General features: G+C 40.9%; 1 protein-coding gene across 1 annotated transcript; it reads right to left on the reverse strand.

Annotated features, from left to right (window-relative positions):
* Positions 1-2,770: 2,770 nt before the first annotated feature.
* LOC123773860 (trichohyalin) lies at positions 2,771-22,355 on the reverse strand. Its single transcript, XM_069318920.1, has 7 exons — positions 22,181-22,355; positions 18,558-18,895; positions 13,287-13,587; positions 12,339-12,595; positions 10,511-10,556; positions 6,120-7,929; positions 2,771-3,422 (listed from the first exon to the last, which is right to left on the reverse strand). Exons 1-6 carry the CDS (start codon positions 22,353-22,355, stop codon positions 6,155-6,157), a joined length of 2,892 nt encoding a protein of 963 aa, XP_069175021.1. The 3' UTR covers positions 2,771-3,422; positions 6,120-6,154.
* Positions 22,356-22,756: the final 401 nt, after the last annotated feature.

The raw sequence follows: 22,756 nt of genomic DNA on the forward strand, positions 1-22,756 counted from the left end.
AACATAAAAACAATTATTAGAGAAACTTTATTTTATTATCCATATAAATTTATTATAAAAATACGCAAACAGTTTCCAATGTCTTTATAATTCATTAAAAGATTACTTGCATGTCATATAAGTCAAATAAGAACTTAAAATCATGCATAGTAGATACGTCGGGTATATGTACAGGACTCATGGTCATGCACAGGACTCAGGATCTTGCATGGTAGATAAGCCAGGTGTGTAGACACGACTCAGAGGGTCATGCATAGTACATGAACCAGCTGTGTATTCATTACTCTCAGGGTCATGCATGGTAGATAAGTTGATCTTGAAGTCGTTAGCAAGTACTAAGTTTAGCTTCAGGAGAATGTCCTCAAGGGGTGCTGGTTCACACATATCTGTCCATGTCATTGCAATTATTTCTATTATAGAATCAAATTTTACCTCTATTATGTCAAAGATATTTAGCAGCATCCGCCCCAGAAACTTCACATCTTGGGAATATGTCAGGGTTTTCATTGGCTCCAGTTCACTTCTGTCCTCTTGGCTTAATGTCGCCAGGGCATCTTGGCTGAGGGTTGACAGTCCAAAGTCAATTAGGAATACTTTAGGTGGCTTCCAAGGAGAGAGGGTCACCCTTACATTGCGGGCATGAATATCATTATGAATAACTCCACGCTCGTGGAGCTCGCGCAGGCACTGACCAACCTTCAAAACAATATAGATGAGATGCCAGTCTGGAAGATCTTCCTCGATGGCGTCCGAGAGTGTTAACTCGCCCCGGGAAGACATCACTATGGCTCTTGGCTCGTAGCACACTGCGAGGAGTCGCGGAGCTCCACCTGCACCATTAAGTCTTTCCATGATAAACAGCTCTGTTTTGAAAGCTTTTGCTGAGATCTCCTTCATTGTCTTCAAAATTGCATGTCCTTTCCCCCAGGGAACGCGCCACACAATACCAAAAGCGCCCTCGTCTATATATTGTCCCTGAGAGAGGAGTTCATCAAGATGTGCACTGCTCATTTGAGCCAGATCCTGAATAGTGAGCATGTTGAATAATGTAAGTTGACAAACGATTAAGCAACCCACTTGACTGAGTGTATTTGACTGACCTGTATTTGGTCGACTTTTATATACTACCGGCGTTAAGGTGAGGTGTAAAGCAAAGTGAATGAGGGAAATAGGAACGCTATGCGTACTAGTGGCTTTAGGTAAGAACATAAGAACAAAGGCGACTGCAGAAGGCCTATTGGCCCATACGAGGCAGCTCCTATTTATAACCACCCAATCCCACTCATATACATGTCCAACCCATGCTTGAAACAATCGAGGGACCCCACCTCCACAATGTTACGCGGTAATTGGTTCGACAAATCAACAACCCTGTTACCGAACCAGTATTTACCCATGTCTTTCCTAAATCTAATTTTATCCAATTTATACCCATTGTTTCGTGTTCTGTCTTGAGTTGATACTTTTAATACCCTATTAATATCCCCCTTGTTATGTCCATTCATCCACTTGTAAACCTCTATCTTGTCACCCCTAACTCTTCGCCTTTCCAGTGAATGCAATTTAAGCTTTGTTAATCTTTCTTAAGAACATAAGAACAAAGGCAACTGCAGAAGGCCTATTGGCCCATACGAGGCAGCTCTTATTTATAACCACCCAATCTCACTCATATACATGTCCAACCCGCGCTTGAAACAATCGAGGGACCCCACCTCCACAATGTGATATAAAAGAATCTTCTTGATATGAAAGATTTCTAATTTGGGGAACTAACTTAGTCATCCTACGCTGGACACGTTCAAGTGAATTTATATCCATTCTATAGTACGGCGACCAAAACTGAACTGCACAATGTAAATGGGGCCTAACCAGAGCTAGATATAGCTGAAGAACCACACCAGGTGTCTTGTTACTAACGCTGCGATTAATAAATCCCAGTGTCCTATTCGCCTTATTACGAACATTCATGCATTGATCCTTTTGTTTTAATTCTCATAACTCCCAGATCACTTTCGCAATCTCAACACCATCTAGCTCGTATCTTGTAACTCTATCATCATTACCTAGTCTCAGAACTTTACATTTATCAGCATTAAACTGCATCTGCCAATCCTTTGACCATTTCAAAACCCTATCTAGATCAACTTGAAGTGATATTGCATTATTGCATTGCATTACGCTTTGCGTAATAGTGGCTTTAGGCATTGTATGTACTAGCTATACCTATAAGTTAAACAATCCTTGTAAATATTTATTGTATGTATGTACCTTACCTAAATAAAATTGTATTGTATTGTATTGTAATTGTATGAATGCTTAAATTGCATTCACTGGAAAGGCGAAGAGTTAGGGGTGACATGATCATTTTAATAGGGTATTAAAAGTATCAACACAAATCAGAACACGAAACAATGGGTATTAATTGGATAAGTTTAGATTTAGGAAAGACTTGGGTAAATACTGGTCCAGTAACAGGGTTGTTGATTTGTGGAACCAATTACCGCGTAACGTGGTGGAGGTCTCGATTGTTTCAAGCGCGGGTTGGACAAGTATATGAGTGAGATTGGGTGGTTATAAATAGGAGCTGCCTCGTATGGGCCAATAGGCCTTCTGCAGTTGCCTTTGTTCTTATGAACACCAATGACACAAGGGAAAATAAAACAGAAAGCTCTTATATATATATATATATATATATATATATATATATATATATATATATATATATATATATATATATATATATATATATATATATATATATATATATATATATATATATATATATATATATATATATATATATTTAATATGGGTATTAAAACGTGCATAACTCTGATAAAAAAGTAAAGCATTTCGAATTATTCTTGTCCTTGATAATTTCACTACATATTTTTAAGATACCTGGTAAGAGGAACGTTCAAAAGTTAGTTCCTTTCAACACAAAAGCTATCATATCAGCAGAGGTCTTCATGCCAGAGTGCAACATTTACTGTCATATCAGCAGAGGTCTTCATGCCAGAGTGCAACATTTACTGTCATATCAGCAGAGGTCTTCATGCCAGAGTGCAACATTTACTGTCATATCAGCAGAGGTCTTCATGCCAGAGTGCAACATTTACCGTCATATCAGCAGAGGTCTTCATGCCAGAGTGCAACATTTACTGTCATATCAGCAGAGGTCTTCATGCCAGAGTGCAACATTTACTGTCATATCAGCAGAGGTCTTCATGCCAGAGTGCAACATTTACTGTCATATCAGCAGAGGTCTTCATGTCAGAGTGCAACATTTACCGTCATATCAGCAGAGGTCTTCATCCCAGAGTGCAACATTTACTGTCATATCAGCAGAGGTCTTCATCCCAGAGTGCAACATTTACCGTCATATCAGCAGAGGTCTTCATGCCAGAGTGCAACAGTACTAACTGAAATGTGGAAAAATAAAGAGACAAATTATTGTAGCTATATAAGAGTCCATGCTCTATATAATTGCCAAAGTTATAGTTCTTAAATGATTTAGATTCAGGTTTGAGTAGCAACATTTGCAAATTTGCCGATGATACGAAAATCGGTAGGGAAATTAATTCGGAGGAGGACTCACTATCACTTCAAGTTGATCTAGATAGGGTTTTGAAATGGTCAAAGGATTGGCAGATGCAGTTTAATGCTGATAAATGTAAAGTTCTGAGGTTAGGTAATGATGATAGAGTTACAAGATACGAGCTAAATGGTGTTGTGATTGCGAAGTCGGATTGCGAAAGGGATCTGGGAGTTATGATTAGTAAGAATTTAAAACAAAAGGATCAATGCATAAATGTTCGTAATAAGGCAAATCGGACACTTGGATTTATTAATCGCAGCGTTAGTAACAAGACACCTGGTGTGGTTCTCAAGCTATATCTTGCTCTAGTTAGGCCCCATTTAGATTATGCAGTTCAGTTTTGGTCGCCATATTATAGAATGGATATAAATTCACTTGAACGTGTCCAGCGTAGGATGACTAAGTTAATTCCCCAAATTAGAAATCTTTCATATGAAGAAAGATTAACAAAGCTTAAGTTGCATTCACTGGAAAGGCGAAGAGTTAGGGGTGACATGATAGAGGTTTACAAGTGGATGAATGGACATAACCGGGGGGATATTAATAGGGTATTAAAAGTATCAACACAGGACAGAACACGAAACAATGGATATAAATTGGATAAGTTTAGATTTAGGAAAGACTTGGGTAAATACTGGTTTAGTAACAGGGTTGTTGATTTGTGGAACCAATTGCCGCGTAACATTGTGGAGGTGGGGTCCCTCGATTGTTTCAAGCACGGGTTGGACAAGTATATGAGTGGGATTGGGTGGTTATAGAATAGGAGCTGCCTCGTATGGGCCAATAGGCCTTCTGCAGTTACCTTTGTTCTTATGTTCTTATGTTCTTATGTTACACTGTCTCTAACTTTATCTCCCAGTCTGCTAAAATGAATCCTATAAACAATGTGCTGTCATTGTCTGTTGGAAAACGACTTGACACATATAATGTGCATGTGTAGTTAAGAACAGGTAGGTGAAGGGTGGGTTTCAGTGCCTGGGGTCCCAGTTTTTGCAACCCATCCTCCTGAGATGATTGTACTTTTTGCAACTATGTGGTCGAAAGCACCACTATGTAGACTAGGAAAGACTTGGGTAAATACTGGTTCAGTAACAGGGTTGTTGATTTGTGGAACCAATTACCGCGTAACGTGGTGGAGGTGGGGTCCCTCAATTGTTTCAAGCGCGGGTTGGGCAAGTATATGAGTGGGATTGGGTGGTTATAGATAGGAGCTGCCTCGTATGGGCCAATAGGCCTTCTGCAGTTACCTTTGTTCTTATGTTCTTAGTAATGGCGCTCCAGTAAGCCACTTATCGTATCATTTTTAGTGTCGGGAAGATATAGTTAAAAACCATACAGAAATATTCCTAGGCCTAGTATAGCACATATATGTACTATACTAAACTTCAGACAGCGTGTATTAGGCCTAGGATGGTTAGGTCTTGTTAGCAATATTAACAGAAAAGCTTTTCCTTACACACAGAAATCACAATAGCGTGATGCATCAATAGTCTCACGCTACTGTGATTTCAACATTTTTTTTTTTTTTTTTTTTTTGAGATATATACAAGAGTTGTTACATTCTTGTACAGCCACTAGTACGCGTAGCGTTTCGGGCAAGTCCTTAATCCTATGGTCCCTGGAATACGATCCCCTGCCGCGAAGAATCGTTTTTTCATCCAAGTACACATTTTACTGTTGCGTTAAACAGAGGCTACAGTTAAGGAATTGCGCCACTTATACTTAATTTTGTAACTAACTTATCAAGATTGTAACTTGCTTAGCTAAATGATTTGTGGGGTTCAGTCCCTGAGCCCATTATGTGTCTCTGTAACCCTTTCCACTACCGCCCACAAGATGGGTATGGGGTGCATAATAAATGAACTAAACTAAACTAACTTCAACCTCCTCATTCTCTTCCAGATTATAACACATTGCATACTTTATTCCCCAAAAGACATGGTCACTTTTACCCAAGGGAGAAAGGTACTCAAATATCTCTTCCTCGTTCCTGGTAAATATCAAATCCCGCGTGGAGGGAACATCCCCTTCCAAGTTCAAGTATGTTTATTGAGATAAGCAATAAATACATCTCAAAGGGATAGAGTAGCTTAGGCTATTTCTACCCCCCAACACCATCCCCTTCCCTCATGCTCGTAGCCTGTTTAACGTGTTCATACATGAATGTTTCCAGAATTGAGTTCTTCGTTCTAGATAAAGTGTAAACTAGCAGTCCGTCCTCCTAGAGTTTCCTAACGTCAAGAAATTGTCGTACTAAGGTGCCCTCTTATCCTAACCTACCAGAGGACCCAAAACAAAAAACGGAACAGTATGTCACTCTCCCGAACCGCTAACGTTTTCTATATTTTTTAATGATAAAAACGAGGATTTCTGGCCATAGGTAGAGTACACTTCACGATGCGACTCTGTGTTATGAGGACGGATTGAGAATGTAATACTTTAGGTAAATACACAGATGCGGTACATGTCAGAATGTCCAGAACTTAACATTAAACAATAAAGATAGTAATTGAACACTTACTGAGACATGACGACGTTATTTTCCGAGGTGTGTTCTTAACAGTCACGCTCCTTATTCTGACCTTCTTGATCTTCACGCTCCTTATCCTCACCTTCCTTATTTACGTGCTCCTTATCCTTTTGCTCTGTATCTTTACGCATCTTATCTTCAAGTTCATTATACAAGTGTTCCATAGCCACAGGCTCCTTATACTCACGCTCATTGTTCACAGGCTCCTTATCTTCACGCTCATTGTTCACAGGCTCCTTATCTTCACGCTCATTGTTCACAGGCTCCTTATACTCACGCTCATTGTTCACAGGCTCCTTATCTTCACGCTCATTGTTCACAGGCTCCTTATCTTCACGCTCATTGTCCACAGGCTCCTTATACTCACGCTCATTGTTCACAGGCTCCTTATCTTCACGCTCATTGTTCACAGGCTCCTTATCTTCACGCTCATTGTTCACAGGCTCCTTATACTCACGCTCATTGTCCACAGGCTCCTTATACTCACGCTCATTGTTCACAGGCTCCTTATCTTCACGCTCATTGTTCACAGGCTCCTTATACTCACGCTCATTGTTCACAGGCTCCTTATCTTCACGCTCATTGTTCACAGGCTCCTTATACTCACGCTCATTGTTCACAGGCTCCTTATACTCACGCTCATTGTCCACAGGCTCCTTATACTCACGCTCATTGTCCACAGGCTCCTTATACTCACGCTCATTGTTCACAGGCTCCTTATACTCACGCTCATTGTCCACAGGCTCCTTATCTTCACGCTCATTGTCCACAGGCTCCTTATACTCACGCTCATTGTCCACAGGCTCCTTATACTCACGCTCATTGTCCACAGGCTCCTTATACTCACGCTCATTGTCCACAGGCTCCTTATACTCACGCTCATTGTCCACAGGCTCCTTATACTCACGCTCATTGTTCACAGGCTCCTTATACTCACGCTCATTGTCCACAGGCTCCTTATACTCACGCTCATTGTCCACAGGCTCCTTATACTCACGCTCATTGTTCACAGGCTCCTTATACTCACGCTCATTGTCCACAGGCTCCTTATACTCACGCTCATTGTTCACAGGCTCCTTATACTCACGCTCATTGTCCACAGGCTCCTTATACTCACGCTCATTGTCCACAGGCTCCTTATACTCACGCTCATTGTTCACAGGCTCCTTATACTCACGCTCATTGTCCACAGGCTCCTTATACTCACGCTCATTGTCCACAGGCTCCTTATACTCACGCTCATTGTTCACAGGCTCCTTATGCACGCACTCCTTATCATTACGCTCCTTATCCTCGTACTCCTTATACTCGTGATTATTATCTTCACGCTCAGTGCCCTCACACTCCTTATCCACACACTTCATATCGACACTCTCCATATCCTCATGCTCACTCTCCTCATTCTCACTCTCATTATCCAACCCCTCTGTATCAGCACACTCAGCATGCACCTCATATGCATGCTCCGTATCGTCACACTCCTTATTCTCACGTTCCTTATCTACACGCTGCTGATCCTCATGCTTCTTATCCATACGCTTTTTATCCACAGATTTCTTATGCAAACACTCCATATCCACATGCTCCTTATCCTTATCCACACGGTCTTTATCCACACGCTTCTTATCCACAGGCTCCTTATCCAGGCAGACGCCATGTTTATGTTCACCATGAGGCTCCTTATGTTCACTCTCCTTTCCGTCACGCTGCTTATCCTGGTGTTCCGTGTTGTGCTGGGCCCCCTCCGTCTTCCTGGCGTGATGTATCTGCTCCTTGTCACGGCAGCGGTGCGCCCCACTACCTGTGTGTGGTAGTTCATGACACATATTAACAACACTTCTGTACACGTCGGCTCAGCCTGGTAATTGTAGTCCGGGCTAACTCATTGAACAAAGAGAATTCAATTTCTTTCTTTATTGTGCACCTCATACCCATCCCGTGGGCGGTGGTGTAAAGGATTATACAGAGGCACATAATTGGTTCAGAAACTGAAGCCTGTATAGTTCGTTTAGCTAAGCAAATAACAATTTTTGACGCTAGTTACAAAATTATTAATGTTATATATACATGTACACATTCTCATACATACATGTACATATATATATATATATATACTTTTGCGTACACATACATATTTAATCACCCACACAAGTACATACATCAATAATCTTTTGTGTCACAAGTGATCAACAAGAGGCTCACAACAGTCACTATACAAGGCACTTTACATCTATGGTGAGTCACACAGTTACTAGTCTTGCTGCACACCCACCCAACTGGGCAGCAGCTTTACAGTCATGTGCTCCACACCCACCCAACTGGGCAGCAGCTTTACAGTCATGTGCTCCACACCCACCCAACTGGGCGGCAGCTTTACAGTCATGTGCTCCACACCCACCCAACTGGGCGGCAGCTTTACAGTCATGTGCTCCACACCCACCCAACTGGGCGGCAGCTTTACAGTCATGTGCTCCACACCCACCCAACTGGGCGGCAGCTTTACAGTCATGTGCTCCACACCCACCCAACTGGGCGGCAGCTTTACAGTCATGTGCTCCACACCCACCCAACTGGGCGGCAGCTTTACAGTCATGTGCTCCACACCCACCCAACTGGGCGGCAGCTTTACAGTCATGTGCTCCACACCCACCCAACTGGGCGGCAGCTTTACAGTCATGTGCTCCACACCCACCCAACTGGGCGGCAGCTTTACAGTCATGTGCTCCACACCCACCCAACTGGGCGGCAGCTTTACAGTCATGTGCTCCACACCCACCCAACTGGGCGGCAGCTTTACAGTCATGTGCTCCACACCCACCCAACTGGGCGGCAGCTTTACAGTCATGTGCTCCACACCCACCCAACTGGGCGGCAGCTTTACAGTCATGTGCTCCACACCCACCCAACTGGGCGGCAGCTTTACAGTCATGTGCTCCACACCCACCCAACTGGGCGGCAGCTTTACAGTCATGTGCTCCACACCCACCCAACTGGGCGACAGCTTTACAGTCATGTGCTCCACACCCATTACACTTTGCGTAATAGTGGCTTTAGGCATTGTATGTACTAGCTCTATCTATAAATCCATCAACTTTTGTATCTCACCCTGTATGTATGTACTTTACCTGAATAAATATTTGTATTTGTATTTTGTAAATCTACATCAGCAGATGTTACAAACTGCCAGAGGTACTTGTAGCCGAGCCTAAGCCTAGCAGTGGTAACATCTAGAAGTCTGCTAACATTATTGGATGACCCTTAGACGTGCGGTTCTTCCTGCATAATAGAATGATGATAGATGGAGTAACTGGTGTGAATTTCACTTTGCCTCAAGTCTCCGAAATTTAGTTGATATTCCTGGGATATTGCTGCCCTCAGGCTGCTCAAAGGCAGTCCAAGTTGGTAATCAATTCCCTCTTTACGAGCGAACGTTAATATTGTAACAATGTCAAACAACTCCCAATGGGTACTGATTAAGATATTTTGTGTCCTCCATTATCTTTTTGAGGTGCTCAATAGACTACCACTCACAGGATGAGTATGAGGTGCTCAATAAACTACCACTCACAGGATGAGTATGAGGTGCTCAATAACTACCACTCACAGGATGAGTGTTAGGTGCTCAATAGACTACCACTCACAGGATGAGTGTGAGGTGCTCAATAAACTACCACTCACAGGATGAGTATGAGGTGCTCAATAACTACCACTCACAGGATGAGTGTTAGGTGCTCAATAGACTACCACTCACAGGATGAGTGTGAGGTGCTCAATAAACTACCACTCACAGGATGAGTATGAGGTGCTCAATAAACTACCACTCACAGGATGAGTATGAGGTGCTCAATAAACTACCACTCACAGGATGAGTGTGAGGTGCTCAATAAACTACCACTCATAGGATGAGTATGAGGTGCACAATAACTACCACTCACAGGATGAGTATGAGGTGTACAATAACTACCACTCACAGGATGAGTGTGAGGTGCTCAATAAACTACCACTCACAAGAGGAGTATGGGGTGCACAATAACTACCACTCACAGGATGAGTATGAGGTGCACAATAACTACCACTCACAGGATGAGTATGAGGTGTACAATAACTACCACTCACAGGATGAGTGTGAGGTGCTCAATAAACTACCACTCACAAGAGGAGTATGGGGTGCACAATAACTACCACTCACAGGATGAGTATGGACGCAGAATAAACTGCCGCTCAAATAATTAATTAATTAAGACTCATTGATATATATCAAGTTAATGTGATTTATGTGTGTTAATAATACTAAATAAATAATTAATAATAATAATACTGCCACTACCGTTAATAATAAGTCAGTTGTTTAAATGAGTTCCAAATAGTACTGGATAACTTACTGTAAATACTGGGAGTGTCTTGGCCAGTATCGGACCTGTACAAAACCTGTACAAAAAAAAAGTAATATTATATAATACATACATATATATATATATATATATATATATATATATATATATATATATATATATATATATATATATATATATATATATAGACTAGAGCAGTTTGCAATAATCGGAATCGAGAGAAATGTATCATGATTTGCAATTCTTAAAACTCTAGCATTTAATAATTAAATTAATTTTTCGCTTCAGGTAATAACTAAAAAAAATTAAACTATGAACATTAACAATGAAGTAATATACTCTAAAGTAAATTGTTCATAACATGTACACCTGTGAAGGGAAATGGAATGTTTTCAGTGTTTCTTATTTTCTTTCTTTAATCTACAATCTTTAATTGTAGGTTAAAGTATTACTTTCTGAATAAAGAAGGAATTGGCTATGATTTAACTGAGCTGGTATTGTAATATTAACTTTATTTGAAACACAATTATAAATTTAATTTTGTGTATTGAGTACACAATAAAAGCATGTATAGCCTCATGTATAGCCTCATGTATAGCCTCATGTATAGCCTCATGTATAGCCTCATGTATAATTGAATGTTTTCACTTTTCAGGTTTCTTCCAAAAGATTAAGCTGGATTTAGCAACTGTTCTCTATTATTATTAAATTTAAATTATTATTACATTTACGATGTTCATAATTTCAAGCATTAGTTTGTCCAAACTAAAATACACAATTTTCCAGAATAATAACTATCTAACTATATTTTAAAAAAATTCTGAATTAATAATCGAATCGTATTTGAGACTTTTTAGTGGAATAGACATCAGCATCGGAATCATTAGAAATCGAATCGGAATTCGGACGAATATCGTCCCATCACTAATCTATGCTTATACATATATATATATATATATAAATATATATATATATATATATATATATATATATATATATATATATATATATATATATATATATATATATATATATATATATATATATATATATATATATAAATATATATATATATATATATATATATATATATATATATATATATATATATATATATATATATATATATATATATATATATATTTGATATTTATTATGTCTCTGGAAGTGAAAGTGTTATATTGCAACAATACACAACCAGTTCATGTAAGAAAGAACGTAACAGCTGTCTAACTCCCAAGTACCTATTTACTGCTAGGTAATAGGGGCATCAGGATGAAAGAAACTCTGCCCTTTTGTCTCTGCCTGCGCTAGGGAATCGAACCCAGGCCATATGATTACGAGTCCCGCGCGCTATCCACTCAGCTACCAGACCCCCAAGGGTACCAGACAGCCTTGTAGTGGATATGGCGTTCCGGGAGGTTGGAGGGCCAAGAGGGCGAAGCTCTGTGGTCCTGGGTTCGATCCCAGGCGCCGGCGAGAAACAATGGGCAGAGTTTCTTTCACCCTATGCCCCTGTTACCTAGCAGTAAAATAGGTACCTGGGTGTTAGTCAGCTGTCACGGGCTGCTTCCTGGGAGTGGAGGCCTGGTCGAGGACCGGGCCGCGGGGACACTAAAGCCCCGAAATCATCTCAAGATAACCTCAAGATAGTCTAACCGAACTTGAAGGATATTTATGGACGGTTTGTCATATCCAGTTAATATGTATATTGTGGTAGAATAGTGGTGGCATTACCCGCGGCCATCACTGCTTACGGACCTTGAGATTTATGATACATGAATCCTTGAGATTTATGATACATTTCTCTTTAGTATATTGGAGAAATATACAGTATACAGGGGATATATATACTTACCAAGTATGTCTTCTTAGTTTGATGTTGCAGGTGAGGTTGGTGCTCTGCTCCCCGGGCGACTCTCTCATACTCGTCGTCGTCACATGTCCAGCAGTCTCCAGTGCTGCTCACATATTCTTCATAGGCTTCCTGATCTGTCTTGGGCCTAAAATAATTGAAGATTCCGGCCATGTTGACTGAGGGGAAGAAGCTCGCGGGAAAGTCCTCCTTCGCCAACCTCTTCCTAGAGTGTAATGTCGCCACGGATTCATATTTGACTTAGAAAATAGCAATATGTAATTATATGTACACTGAGTTTCACAGCTAACGTCACATTTGAAATATATTGCCTAATTTTATGTTAAAAAGAGAATATATACCAATTATAATAATCTGCATGAATTTGTTTCTATTTTAGGATTTATTTTTTCATGCGTGAGTGCAATATAATTGAAAACAAATATACTGCTTCAAATTGCTTATTAACTTTGTGATTTTCAATGTCTCCACACCTTTGATTACCCTAGTTGTCTCCCACACGCTTAATATAATAACTCCTGTATCTTGTATATTAAAAAAAAATCGCTTTATACTCAAAACTAAAAACTCTGTGATCAAAGAACTTGAATAACATGGTGAGAATTTATAGAAGAAACTTTCCACAATACGGTCATTCTGGAGATAAATTTACAAACATATATTTACCAGTTTGGAACTATACCGAGACCACCTCACTCAAGAGATATGGACCATTTGGAAATCATAACAGCGCTCCTACAGATTATTACAAGCCATGTTCAATAAACAATATTTCGAAAGAAGAGAAATCATAATTAGGTATTTATAAATGAAAATCTAAAGAGACGACGAATATTTTAAAGTGCATCACAGAAGTAAGCGATATAGTCTTTGTCTAGTAATTTTTACTAAGATAGGTATTGAACAAACTGACAGCCTAATATGCTTTACTGACAGCCTGATGTGCTTTACTAACAGCCTGATGTGCTTTACTAACAGCCTGATATGCCTTAGTGACAGCCTGATATGCTTTACTGACAGCCTGAACTGCTTTACTAACAGCCTTATATGCTTTACGGACAGCCTTATATGCTTTACGGACAGCCTTATATGCTTTACGGACAGCCTTATATGCTTTACGGACAGCCTTATATGCTTTACGGACAGCCTTATATGCTTTACGGACAGCCTGATATGCCTTAGTGACAACCTGATATGCTTTACTGACAGCCTGAACTGCTTTACTGACAACCTGATATTCAAAGCACATCACTAAAACTAGTTTCACAATAATCCTATTGATAATCTTTCGTCTTAATACATTGCTATGTCAAACCTTTACTTTCTGATACGTGAAGCAGCGTCACTTTCTTGACGCATGATGCAGCATAAGTTACTTTTTTGACGCATGAAGCAGCGTCATTTTACTCTAATGACGCATGAAACCATTCAGGTAAATTAAGACGTGAACCAGCGTCATTTACTTTCTTGATATATAAATAATAATAAAATAAATGTTTATTTAGGTAAGGTACATACATAAAGAGATTTTACAATGTGTGTTGGAGCAGTTATACGCGTGATTTTAACAAAACTCTATATAGATTTAGACTGAGCGATGATTCGACTTTTTTATTTTGCCTTTTTTTTAATCACCACGTTTATTTCCAAGGATTTAATGATGTGTGTGCACCTTCCATGTTTATTATTTACACAATTTTAACTTAATTTTGGAACTATTGTTTACAATTAGTGATGAAAGTAAAGCTAGTGACAACATTTCTATATTGCTGGGCCAGCAAACGGTCGGGTAACGTAAACAAACAAATTTATCTGAGTTCTCTTTCTTTTCTGAGTTCTTTTTTTTTCTGAGTGAGGCTAGTTCTCTGAGGAATGCCTGAGCCTAACCTAACTTAATCTAACTTTGTCCAAGGTGATGTCTCTGCCTTACCATTTACCTAATGTTCTCTCATTCATATAATTTCCTAAGTAATCAGTCAAGTCTCCATGCACTTATGCAAGCATTTACCTCAGTATCATTGTAAAATTTTACTCTTAAATCTATTCTTGCCCTATTCTTTTTAAATTTTAAATTTAATTGTAATGATTTATGTCATTTATTGAAATTAATCATTCATTTTGTTCTCTTAATTAAGTTCATACTAATTATAGGTTAAAAACTAAGCTAAATAAAATTAATTATCTTGAAGATTATTTTACTTTACAATCATCATTTGTCAATTTTTTTATATATTCATCTTGACAGTCTCTACTGATTTTTTGTTCTCTCCACCAAACTTGTGTATCCTTCATGGCTATCTAGTGATCTTTATTCTACTTCTAATTGTTTCAATTCTTTTGTTTACTTGCATTTATTGTTGTGTTTTGCTATAATTATTCTCTAATTATAGAAGACTTAGTATTTATGTAAGTATTTACCTCAGTGTCTTAGTAAAATCTTGTTCATAAATAAGTGCTGCCGTGAGGTATTTGATTGTTGCACCCCATACTCATCCTGTGAGCGGTAGCGCAAAAGCATTACAGAGGGCACAAAAGGTCTTTATCAGACCTCATCTTAGATTATTACATAAACAATTTCTTCTATCCTTCACACCTTATAGTTACAATGTCAGCTAGTTACAGAGAAAGTGCTATTACATGCCGTGAGGTACAGACGTGTCGTCCGGCCTCTGGTAGTTTGGGGTGTTTGCTGTTTGTCGTCGCCAGGGGGTGTGGGTGTCCCCGCCCTCCCTGCAGGTGCTGCTTGGCTGGTGGCGACGTCGCACGCTGGCGATGGGGGTCCCTCTCCCTCCTGTGTTGAGAGTAAACTCCGTGGGACTGGAGTTTACGGGCCGTGTTAGCTATCCTTTAGTTGAGCTTGTCATGTGTGACATGTCCCGGTCGACGACGTCTACGGGATTGAGCTGGTAACTGCTCACCGGGTTATTATCAAGTGGCTCACCGGGTTATTATCAAGTTGGCGGGGGAGGAGGTGTATCGTGCTTTCCTCCGCCGTTACGAGGGGCGTTCCTTGTCGCTGCCGGATGGTGCCGGCTCTGTGACCATTACAGACCGTAGTGGTGCCCTGACCTACGTGAGTGTTTAGTTTTTTTTTTAGTTTAGTTCATTTATTATGCACCCCATACCCATCTTGTGGGCGGTAGTGGAAAGGGTTACAGAGGCACATAATGGGCTCAGGGACTGAACCCCACAATTCATTTAGCTAAGCAAGTTACAATCTTGATGAGCTAGTTACAAAATTCAATATAAGTCGTCACATCAACAATGGGTTCGAGATCGACCTCAAGTACAGGTTCTAAATTAAGCAACTGACATATGTGGAGAGCTAGTGTCAAAATTTATATGTTTGTCCTGCACACCGCCCCCCATCCAGTGGGCAGCGGTGGATAGGTTACAATCACTCAGTTACTACCTACAGTTAGCAAACTGCATGGGATATTTGGCTAAAATTTCTGGTAGCAGATCATTTTGAATGAAATATTGACACATCGCTGGAACATTGGTTATTCTATATCTATAAGGTACAGTGTTTGTGTCTGTGTTGGCGCGCCCCTGAAGCACGCCTGTTGGTTCAGCCTTGGTGACCAAATGCAGGTGCAGAGGACCTAGAGGGGGAGGTGACCCTCGGTGTTGTTATGGGGCACTGGTTTTTCTCCAGTAGGTGGCTGTTATTTGAAGCACAATCGGGAGGAGGCCTGTCCACCCCCCCCCCCACCTCCCCATCTGCTCAGCCCTGTACCTTAAGCTCCCTCACCCAGTCCGACGTGAGGTGACTCGCATCATGCAGCAGACCGCACTGGTTCAACTATGGTATTTGTGCTTGGGGTTCTACTACCCAAAATCATTTACGTTCCTCTAATTACTCAACACAAAGCTGCTACTTAGGACAATATCTCACTCCAGCCCCAGACATCACTCGGTACCCTTACTCAAATCTCTGAATATGTTAAGATATTAAGTCCCTGCACATCCTCTCATGTGCATTTTATATATATAAAACGCTGAACTGTAATGTCAATCCTGACCTTAAATGCTTCCTAGAAGGTTGTAACAGATACCATGAGCACCACACCAGAAACAAATACCTATTTGATATTCCAAGAGTACGACTTAGTCAAACTAGAAATGCTTTACAAATCAAGGGACCTCGAATGTGGAATGACCTTCCCAATTATGTTAAAGACTGTACCTCTCCCAACCAGTTTAAGATAAAACTAAGTACTACCTAATTAACTCAATGTAACCTACCTCACCCCCAAAATGTCAACCCATGTCTTCTATTTTAAACAATGTTGTTTTGTTGACCAAATTGTATTTTTGCTTTTTTTTTCTGCCATGTTCCCCCCCCCCCCTTTTCCATTTGTTTTTCTCAACACAATTTATACTTTAATCTCAATTAGTATTAAGTTTTAGTCTTAGTGCTTTTTCCTGCCCGAAACGCTTTGCGTAATAGTGGCTTTAGGTATTGTATGTACTAGCTCCATCTATAAATCCATCAACTTTTGTATCTTACCTTGTATGTATGTACCTTACCTGAATACAAATTTGTATTTGTATTTGTAAAGCGTTAATTGTTCACACATTGAGTAGACGTCAGGTCACATCAGGTGACCTTGCTCTCTACTAAGCTGATAATCGCAGACGGGTGACCCGAGTTGTTTCCATCTAACAAGCTGCTGTCTAGATGTGGTAGGAGGATTGCCAGAGGCTATCTTCCTATCTCCTACCAGGAGACAGCCAGAGGCTATCTCCTGGTAGGCAGAGCTTAGCTCCCAGTTCCACCTTAAATACCTGGTTGATGGGGTTCTGGGAGTTCTTCTAATCCCCAAGCTCGGCCCGAGACCAAGCTTGACTTGTTAGTTTGGTCCACCAGGCTGTTGCTTGCAGCGGCCCGCAGGCCCACATATCCACTACAGCCCGGTTGGTCCGGCACTATTTGGAGAAAATGATCTAGTTTTCTCTTGGAGATGTCCATGGTTGTTCCGGCAATATTTCTTATGCTCGCTGGGAGGGATGTTGAAGAACCGCGGACCTCTGATGTTCATAGTGTTCACTGACTGTGCATATGGCACCTCTGCTCTTCACTGGTTCTATTCTGCATTTTCTTCCATATCGTTCACTCCAGTATGTTGTTATTTTACTGTTATTTTTACTTATTTTGGGACCTGGCCCTCCAGTATTTTCCAAGTGTATATTATTTGATATCTCTCGCGTCTTCTCTCTAGTGAGTACATTTGGAGAGCTTTGAGACGATCCCAATAATTTAGGTGCTTTATTGCATCTATGCCGTATATGTTTTCTGTATTCCCTCTATTTCAGCAATCTCTCCTGCTCTGAAGGGGGAGTGAGTACTTTTAATTATCCACTTTAATTATCTATAATATTCGTTATAATGAGCTAGTATGCTTCTTCATTTAAGGATTAATAATTATCATTTACATGCCCACGACACTTGGATGTACGGCGGGTTTATTTCTATCGCTTGTGTGGTCGCGTCGTACATTTACGGTCCGTTTTATAGTAGGTATATACTACTCGATCGACTTGGGGTTTGTATGAATGTTTGCCATTAAATTTCCGTTTTCTCTAATAGGCACAGTGCCTATTTGAGAAAACGGCATTGTATTGTAACTTAGAGGAGAGACTATTGAGTTGGTGACACAACGAGGGTAATCGCCCACTTCACATACTCTTGTGTTGGCCGCGATCATGATTCTACATTTATATGCATATGTCTGTGTAGAGAATTTTATTGCGAGTTCAGTGATATAAAATTTAACGCTGTAGGACTAATGTGGAGCTGACAACAAACAAAAGAGTATGAACATTTTGTTGCTGTTTGGGCGTACGGCGAGTGATCTACGTTTTTATTTATTTCGTGGTGGAATAGCTAATGCTTTGGTTACATTTTATACATATGATCTCGTAGAGAATTTTATTGCCAACACATTGATACCAAAAGAAAATACGTAGCTCGAGAATTGGTGTCAGGAGAGCGAAAAGATTACACACTGTTTGGTGTTTATGCTCAAGAGAAAAAAAAACGCTGCGCACACTATGCGCAGTTTTTTCACGGGTACCGCGCGCATTAAAGTGTTGGTATTAATCACTTATGATTATTAAGTATTTGTATTTAATAAATAATAATTAGTATTATTATTATAAAAATAAAGTCCCACTCTGTGAGCGTTTTCTTCCAACCGCAGAAATAGACACTGCTTTTCCCAAAAGCGGTGATGTGCCGGCTGCTCTGGAACGCCGATGGCTAACACTGAAAACTTCACTCAACCTGTAGCCCCGTGTGGGCCGCCCTTGCAGGCGACAGGGGGTGGCGATGAAGGCTATGTCGAAGGCGCATAGTCGACAGAGGTACTGGCGTCGTAGTCCACGGGTAACGGATAGCGCCGGAGCGTTTAGTAGTGTATCTGGCGAGGCGGAGGCGAGCCCTGTGAGTTTTGTGAGTACCTTCCTGTCAGTTTTCATACGTCCAAGCTGCCTGAACCTCTTTGCACACTCTGGACACTCTTGAGGTTTAACACCTGGATGCAATAACATATGGACGTCATACTTCGAAGATGTATGACGTCAAGTCAGAGTGGGATAATGTTGTTAGTGGAGTACCTCAGGGCTCTGTCCTGGGACCTCTGTTGTTGCCGATGATACGAAAATCGGTAGGGAAATTAATTCGGAGGAGGACTCACTATCACTTCAAGTTGATCTAGATAGGGTTTTGAAATGGTCAAAGGATTGGCAGATGCAGTTTAATGCTGATAAATGTAAAGTTCTGAGGTTAGGTAATGATGATAGAGTTACAAGATACGAGCTAGATGGTGTTGTGATTGCGAAGTCGGATTGCGAAAGGGATCTGGGAGTTATGATTAGTAAGAATTTAAAACAAAAGGATCAATGCATAAATGTTCGTAATAAGGCAAATCGGACACTTGGATTTATTAATCGCAGCGTTAGTAACAAGACACCTGGTGTGGTTCTCAAGCTATATCTTGCTCTAGTTAGGCCCCATTTAGATTATGCAGTTCAGTTTTGGTCGCCATATTATAGAATGGATATAAATTCACTTGAACGTGTCCAGCGTAGGATGACTAAGTTAATTCCCCAAATTAGAAATCTTTCATATGAAGAAAGATTAACAAAGCTTAAGTTGCATTCACTGGAAAGGCGAAGAGTTAGGGGTGACATGATAGAGGTTTACAAGTGGATGAATGGACATAACCGGGGGGATATTAATAGGGTATTAAAAGTATCAACACAGGACAGAACACGAAACAATGGGTATAAATTGGATAAGTTTAGATTTAGGAAAGACTTGGGTAAATACTGGTTCAGTAACAGGGTTGTTGATTTGTGGAACCAATTGCCGCGTAACATTGTGGAGGTGGGGTCCCTCGATTGTTTCAAGCACGGGTTGGACAAGTATATGAGTGGGATTGGGTGGTTATAGAATAGGAGCTGCCTCGTATGGGCCAATAGGCCTTCTGCAGTTACCTTTGTTCTTATGTTCTTATGTTCTTATGTTTATAATATATATAAATGATTTAGATTCAGGTTTGAGTAGCAACATTTGCAAATTTGCCGATGATACGAAAATCGGTAGGGAAATTAATTCGGAGGACTACTCACTATCACTTCAAGTTGATCTAGATAGGGTTTTGAAATGGTCAAATAATTGGCAAATGCAGTTTAATGCTGATAAATGTAAAGTTCTGAGGCTAGGTAATGATGATAGAGTTACAAGATACGAGCTAGATGGTGTTGAGATTGCGAAAGGGATCTGGGAGTTATGATTAGTAAGAATTTAAAACAAAAGGATCAATGCATGAATGTTCGTAATAAGGCGAATAGGACACTGGGATTTATTAATCGAAGTGTTAGTAACAAGACACCTGGTGTGGTTCTTCAGCTATATCTTGCTCTGGTTAGGCCCCATTTAGATTATGCAGTTCAGTTTTGGTCGCCGTACTATAGAATGGATATAAATTCACTTGAACGTGTCCAACGTAGGATGACTAAGTTAATTTCCCAAATTAGAAATCTTTCATATGAAGAAAGATTAACAAAGCTTAAGTTGCATTCACCTAAAAGGCGAAGAGTTAGAGGTGACATGATAGAGGTTTACAAGTGGATGAATGGACATAACAGGGGGGATATTTATAGGGTATTAAAAATATCAACACAAGACAGAACACGAAACAATGGGTATAAGTTGGATAAGTTTAGATTTAGGAAAGACTTGGGTAAATACTGGTTCAGTAACAGGGTTGTTGATTTGTGGAACCAATTGCCGCGTAACGTGGTGGAGTTGGGGTCCCTAGATTGTTTCAAGCGCGGGTTGGACAAGTATATGAGTGGGATTGGGTGGTTATAGAATAGGAGCTGCCTCGTATGGGCCAATAGGCCTTCTCCAGTTACCTTTGTTCTTATGTTCTTACTTAGTTTTCATCTTAAACTGGTTGAGAGAGGTACAATCTTTGACATAATTGGGAAGGTCATTCCACATTCTGGGTCCCTTGATTTGTAGAGCATTATTAGTTTGATTAAGTCTAACTCTTGGAATATCAAATAGGCATTTGTTTCTGGTGTGGTGCTCATGGGATCTGTTACAACCTTCTAGGAAGCGTTGAAGGTCAGGATTGACATTACAATTCAGAGTTATTGATGTTACTTCTACGCCGTTTTGCAAGCTGTCTCGTGCGTTGTTTTACCTCCGGCCTGCTCATGTGCCGCTTGAGCAGTCTGGGTCATTGGACCGGGTGCTCTCCTTTCTCTCTTCTTCTCGGTTTGTGGTGGCCCCTTCGGTTCAGTATTGTTTGGCGAAGGCTCTTTTCTTGTTGACATTGACCTCTGGGGAGTCGGGTCGGGGAGTTTCATGCCCTGTTCAAGTGCAGGGGTTTCTTCTCTTTAGGTCTTGGTTGAAGGTTTGTTCGTTTGCAATCGTTTCCTTCTTTTCTGGCAAAGAATGAGACTGCTGCTTTCCAGAGGGGTCCTTAGGTTGTTGATGCTTGGTTAGTCCGGTTGTAGCTTTCCGCAGTTACCTGGGCGCCATGGCCATGGTGGCCAGGGACACCCTTTGGGCTGACCTGGTTTCCCTTCTTCCCTGTTCCAGGGTTTGGGTCTCCCAGGTCAGTCCGCAGGGTTATTCGGTCCAGCCAGCCTGCGGTCTATCCTCGTGCCCACTTATGTTCGTAAGTTTGCTGCACTGGCTGCTGTCTCCAGTAACATGTCTTGGGCTTGACATTCGGGCACGAGGTTTTTGGAAGGCAAACAGGGTCCTGGCTGCTTGCTACCGTGTCAACGTTCCTGGACCTAGTCAGGGCCTGTGTCGCACTATGTTGGCAGTTGCAGCCAGTTGTCTCGACTTCACGTTGAGGAGTGAGAGCCGACCACCTCCTGGGTAAGTACCTCTTGTTTTGTCTTTGGGTAAGTAGCTCTGGGGAGCCAAAGGGGCTTCCTCCAGAAAACCAGCGTTCTTCCAAGAAGGTGGAAGGAAAGTGCAAACCTACCTTTCTTCAAGTCATCATTTTTTTCGTGCATTTTGACATCCAGCCTCTAAACTGCAGGGTGGATTTGCTGGGTTCCCAGCCATATTGGCATTTCCTTAAATGAGCATGCGGACGCTACCGTTAAGGGGGCTATCCACATTTGTCCTATTTCTCGCAAAGGCGGTCCATATTCCAGTGTCCCCTTGGCCTTCCTCCTTCCACCGTAAGCAGCGATGGGAATCAGCTCTGGCAAGGTTATGCATTGGGCATACACTTTTAACTCACAGGGACTTAAATGGAGCGCCGCTCTGCTCCTTATTGTCTGACCTGCATTGTCCCTCTTACGCATGTGCATATCCTTGTTGAATGTCCCGACTTGCAGGACGTACGTGTCTTGTTTCCTGAAAGTTCCTCGCGGTAATTTGTCCTTCAATAGAATCATTGATGAATCAAATGCCTTTGATATCGTTCGCCTTATGAGCTTTTGTTTTCGTAATGGCATCCTTAGTGATATTTAGTGCCTTTTGAATATTCTGCACCTTAGATGGTGATACATAGCTTTCCCAGCTTGGCGCCTTCTTTTGATAATTACTTGAGAGGAGGAAGAGTGTAAAATCCCCAAATGTTGAAAAGAATGAGGCTGGATCTGTGGTCAGAGAATACCATGTACCAGACAGTGAAGGGAATTGAGCATGAACTGGTGCTAGATAGCATATGTCATCCCAAGTGACCCACTCTGATAACATTGGAGACCACTAACTCATGTGCTCACTCACATTGGTGCCTGCATATAGTCTTGAATATTTCCACATTAATAGAATGTTGTACAATTCACATGCAACCACTTGCTGGTAGTATATATATAATGTGTCAATACAAAATTGTATGTGAAGCTTTGGACTA

The sequence above is a fragment of the Procambarus clarkii genome, chromosome 91 (genome assembly GCF_040958095.1).
Source record: "Procambarus clarkii isolate CNS0578487 chromosome 91, FALCON_Pclarkii_2.0, whole genome shotgun sequence".
In the NCBI taxonomy this organism is placed as follows: Eukaryota; Metazoa; Arthropoda; class Malacostraca; order Decapoda; family Cambaridae; genus Procambarus; species Procambarus clarkii.

Bases quoted from the DNA above. Each gene is read 5' to 3' on its own strand.
- LOC123773860 (XM_069318920.1), bottom strand. From the start codon at position 22,355: ATGCCATTACGAAAACAAAAGCTCATAAGGCGAACGATATCAAAGGCA. The intron at 18,896-22,180 runs GTCAGACAATAA...TATTGCATCCAG, and splicing joins GCGTAAGAGGGACAATGCAG to GTGTTAAACCTCAAGAGTGT. The intron at 13,588-18,557 runs GTTGGAAGAAAA...TTTGAATATCAG, and splicing joins AAGCAGTGTCTATTTCTGCG to GTTGTCAGTAAAGCAGTTCA.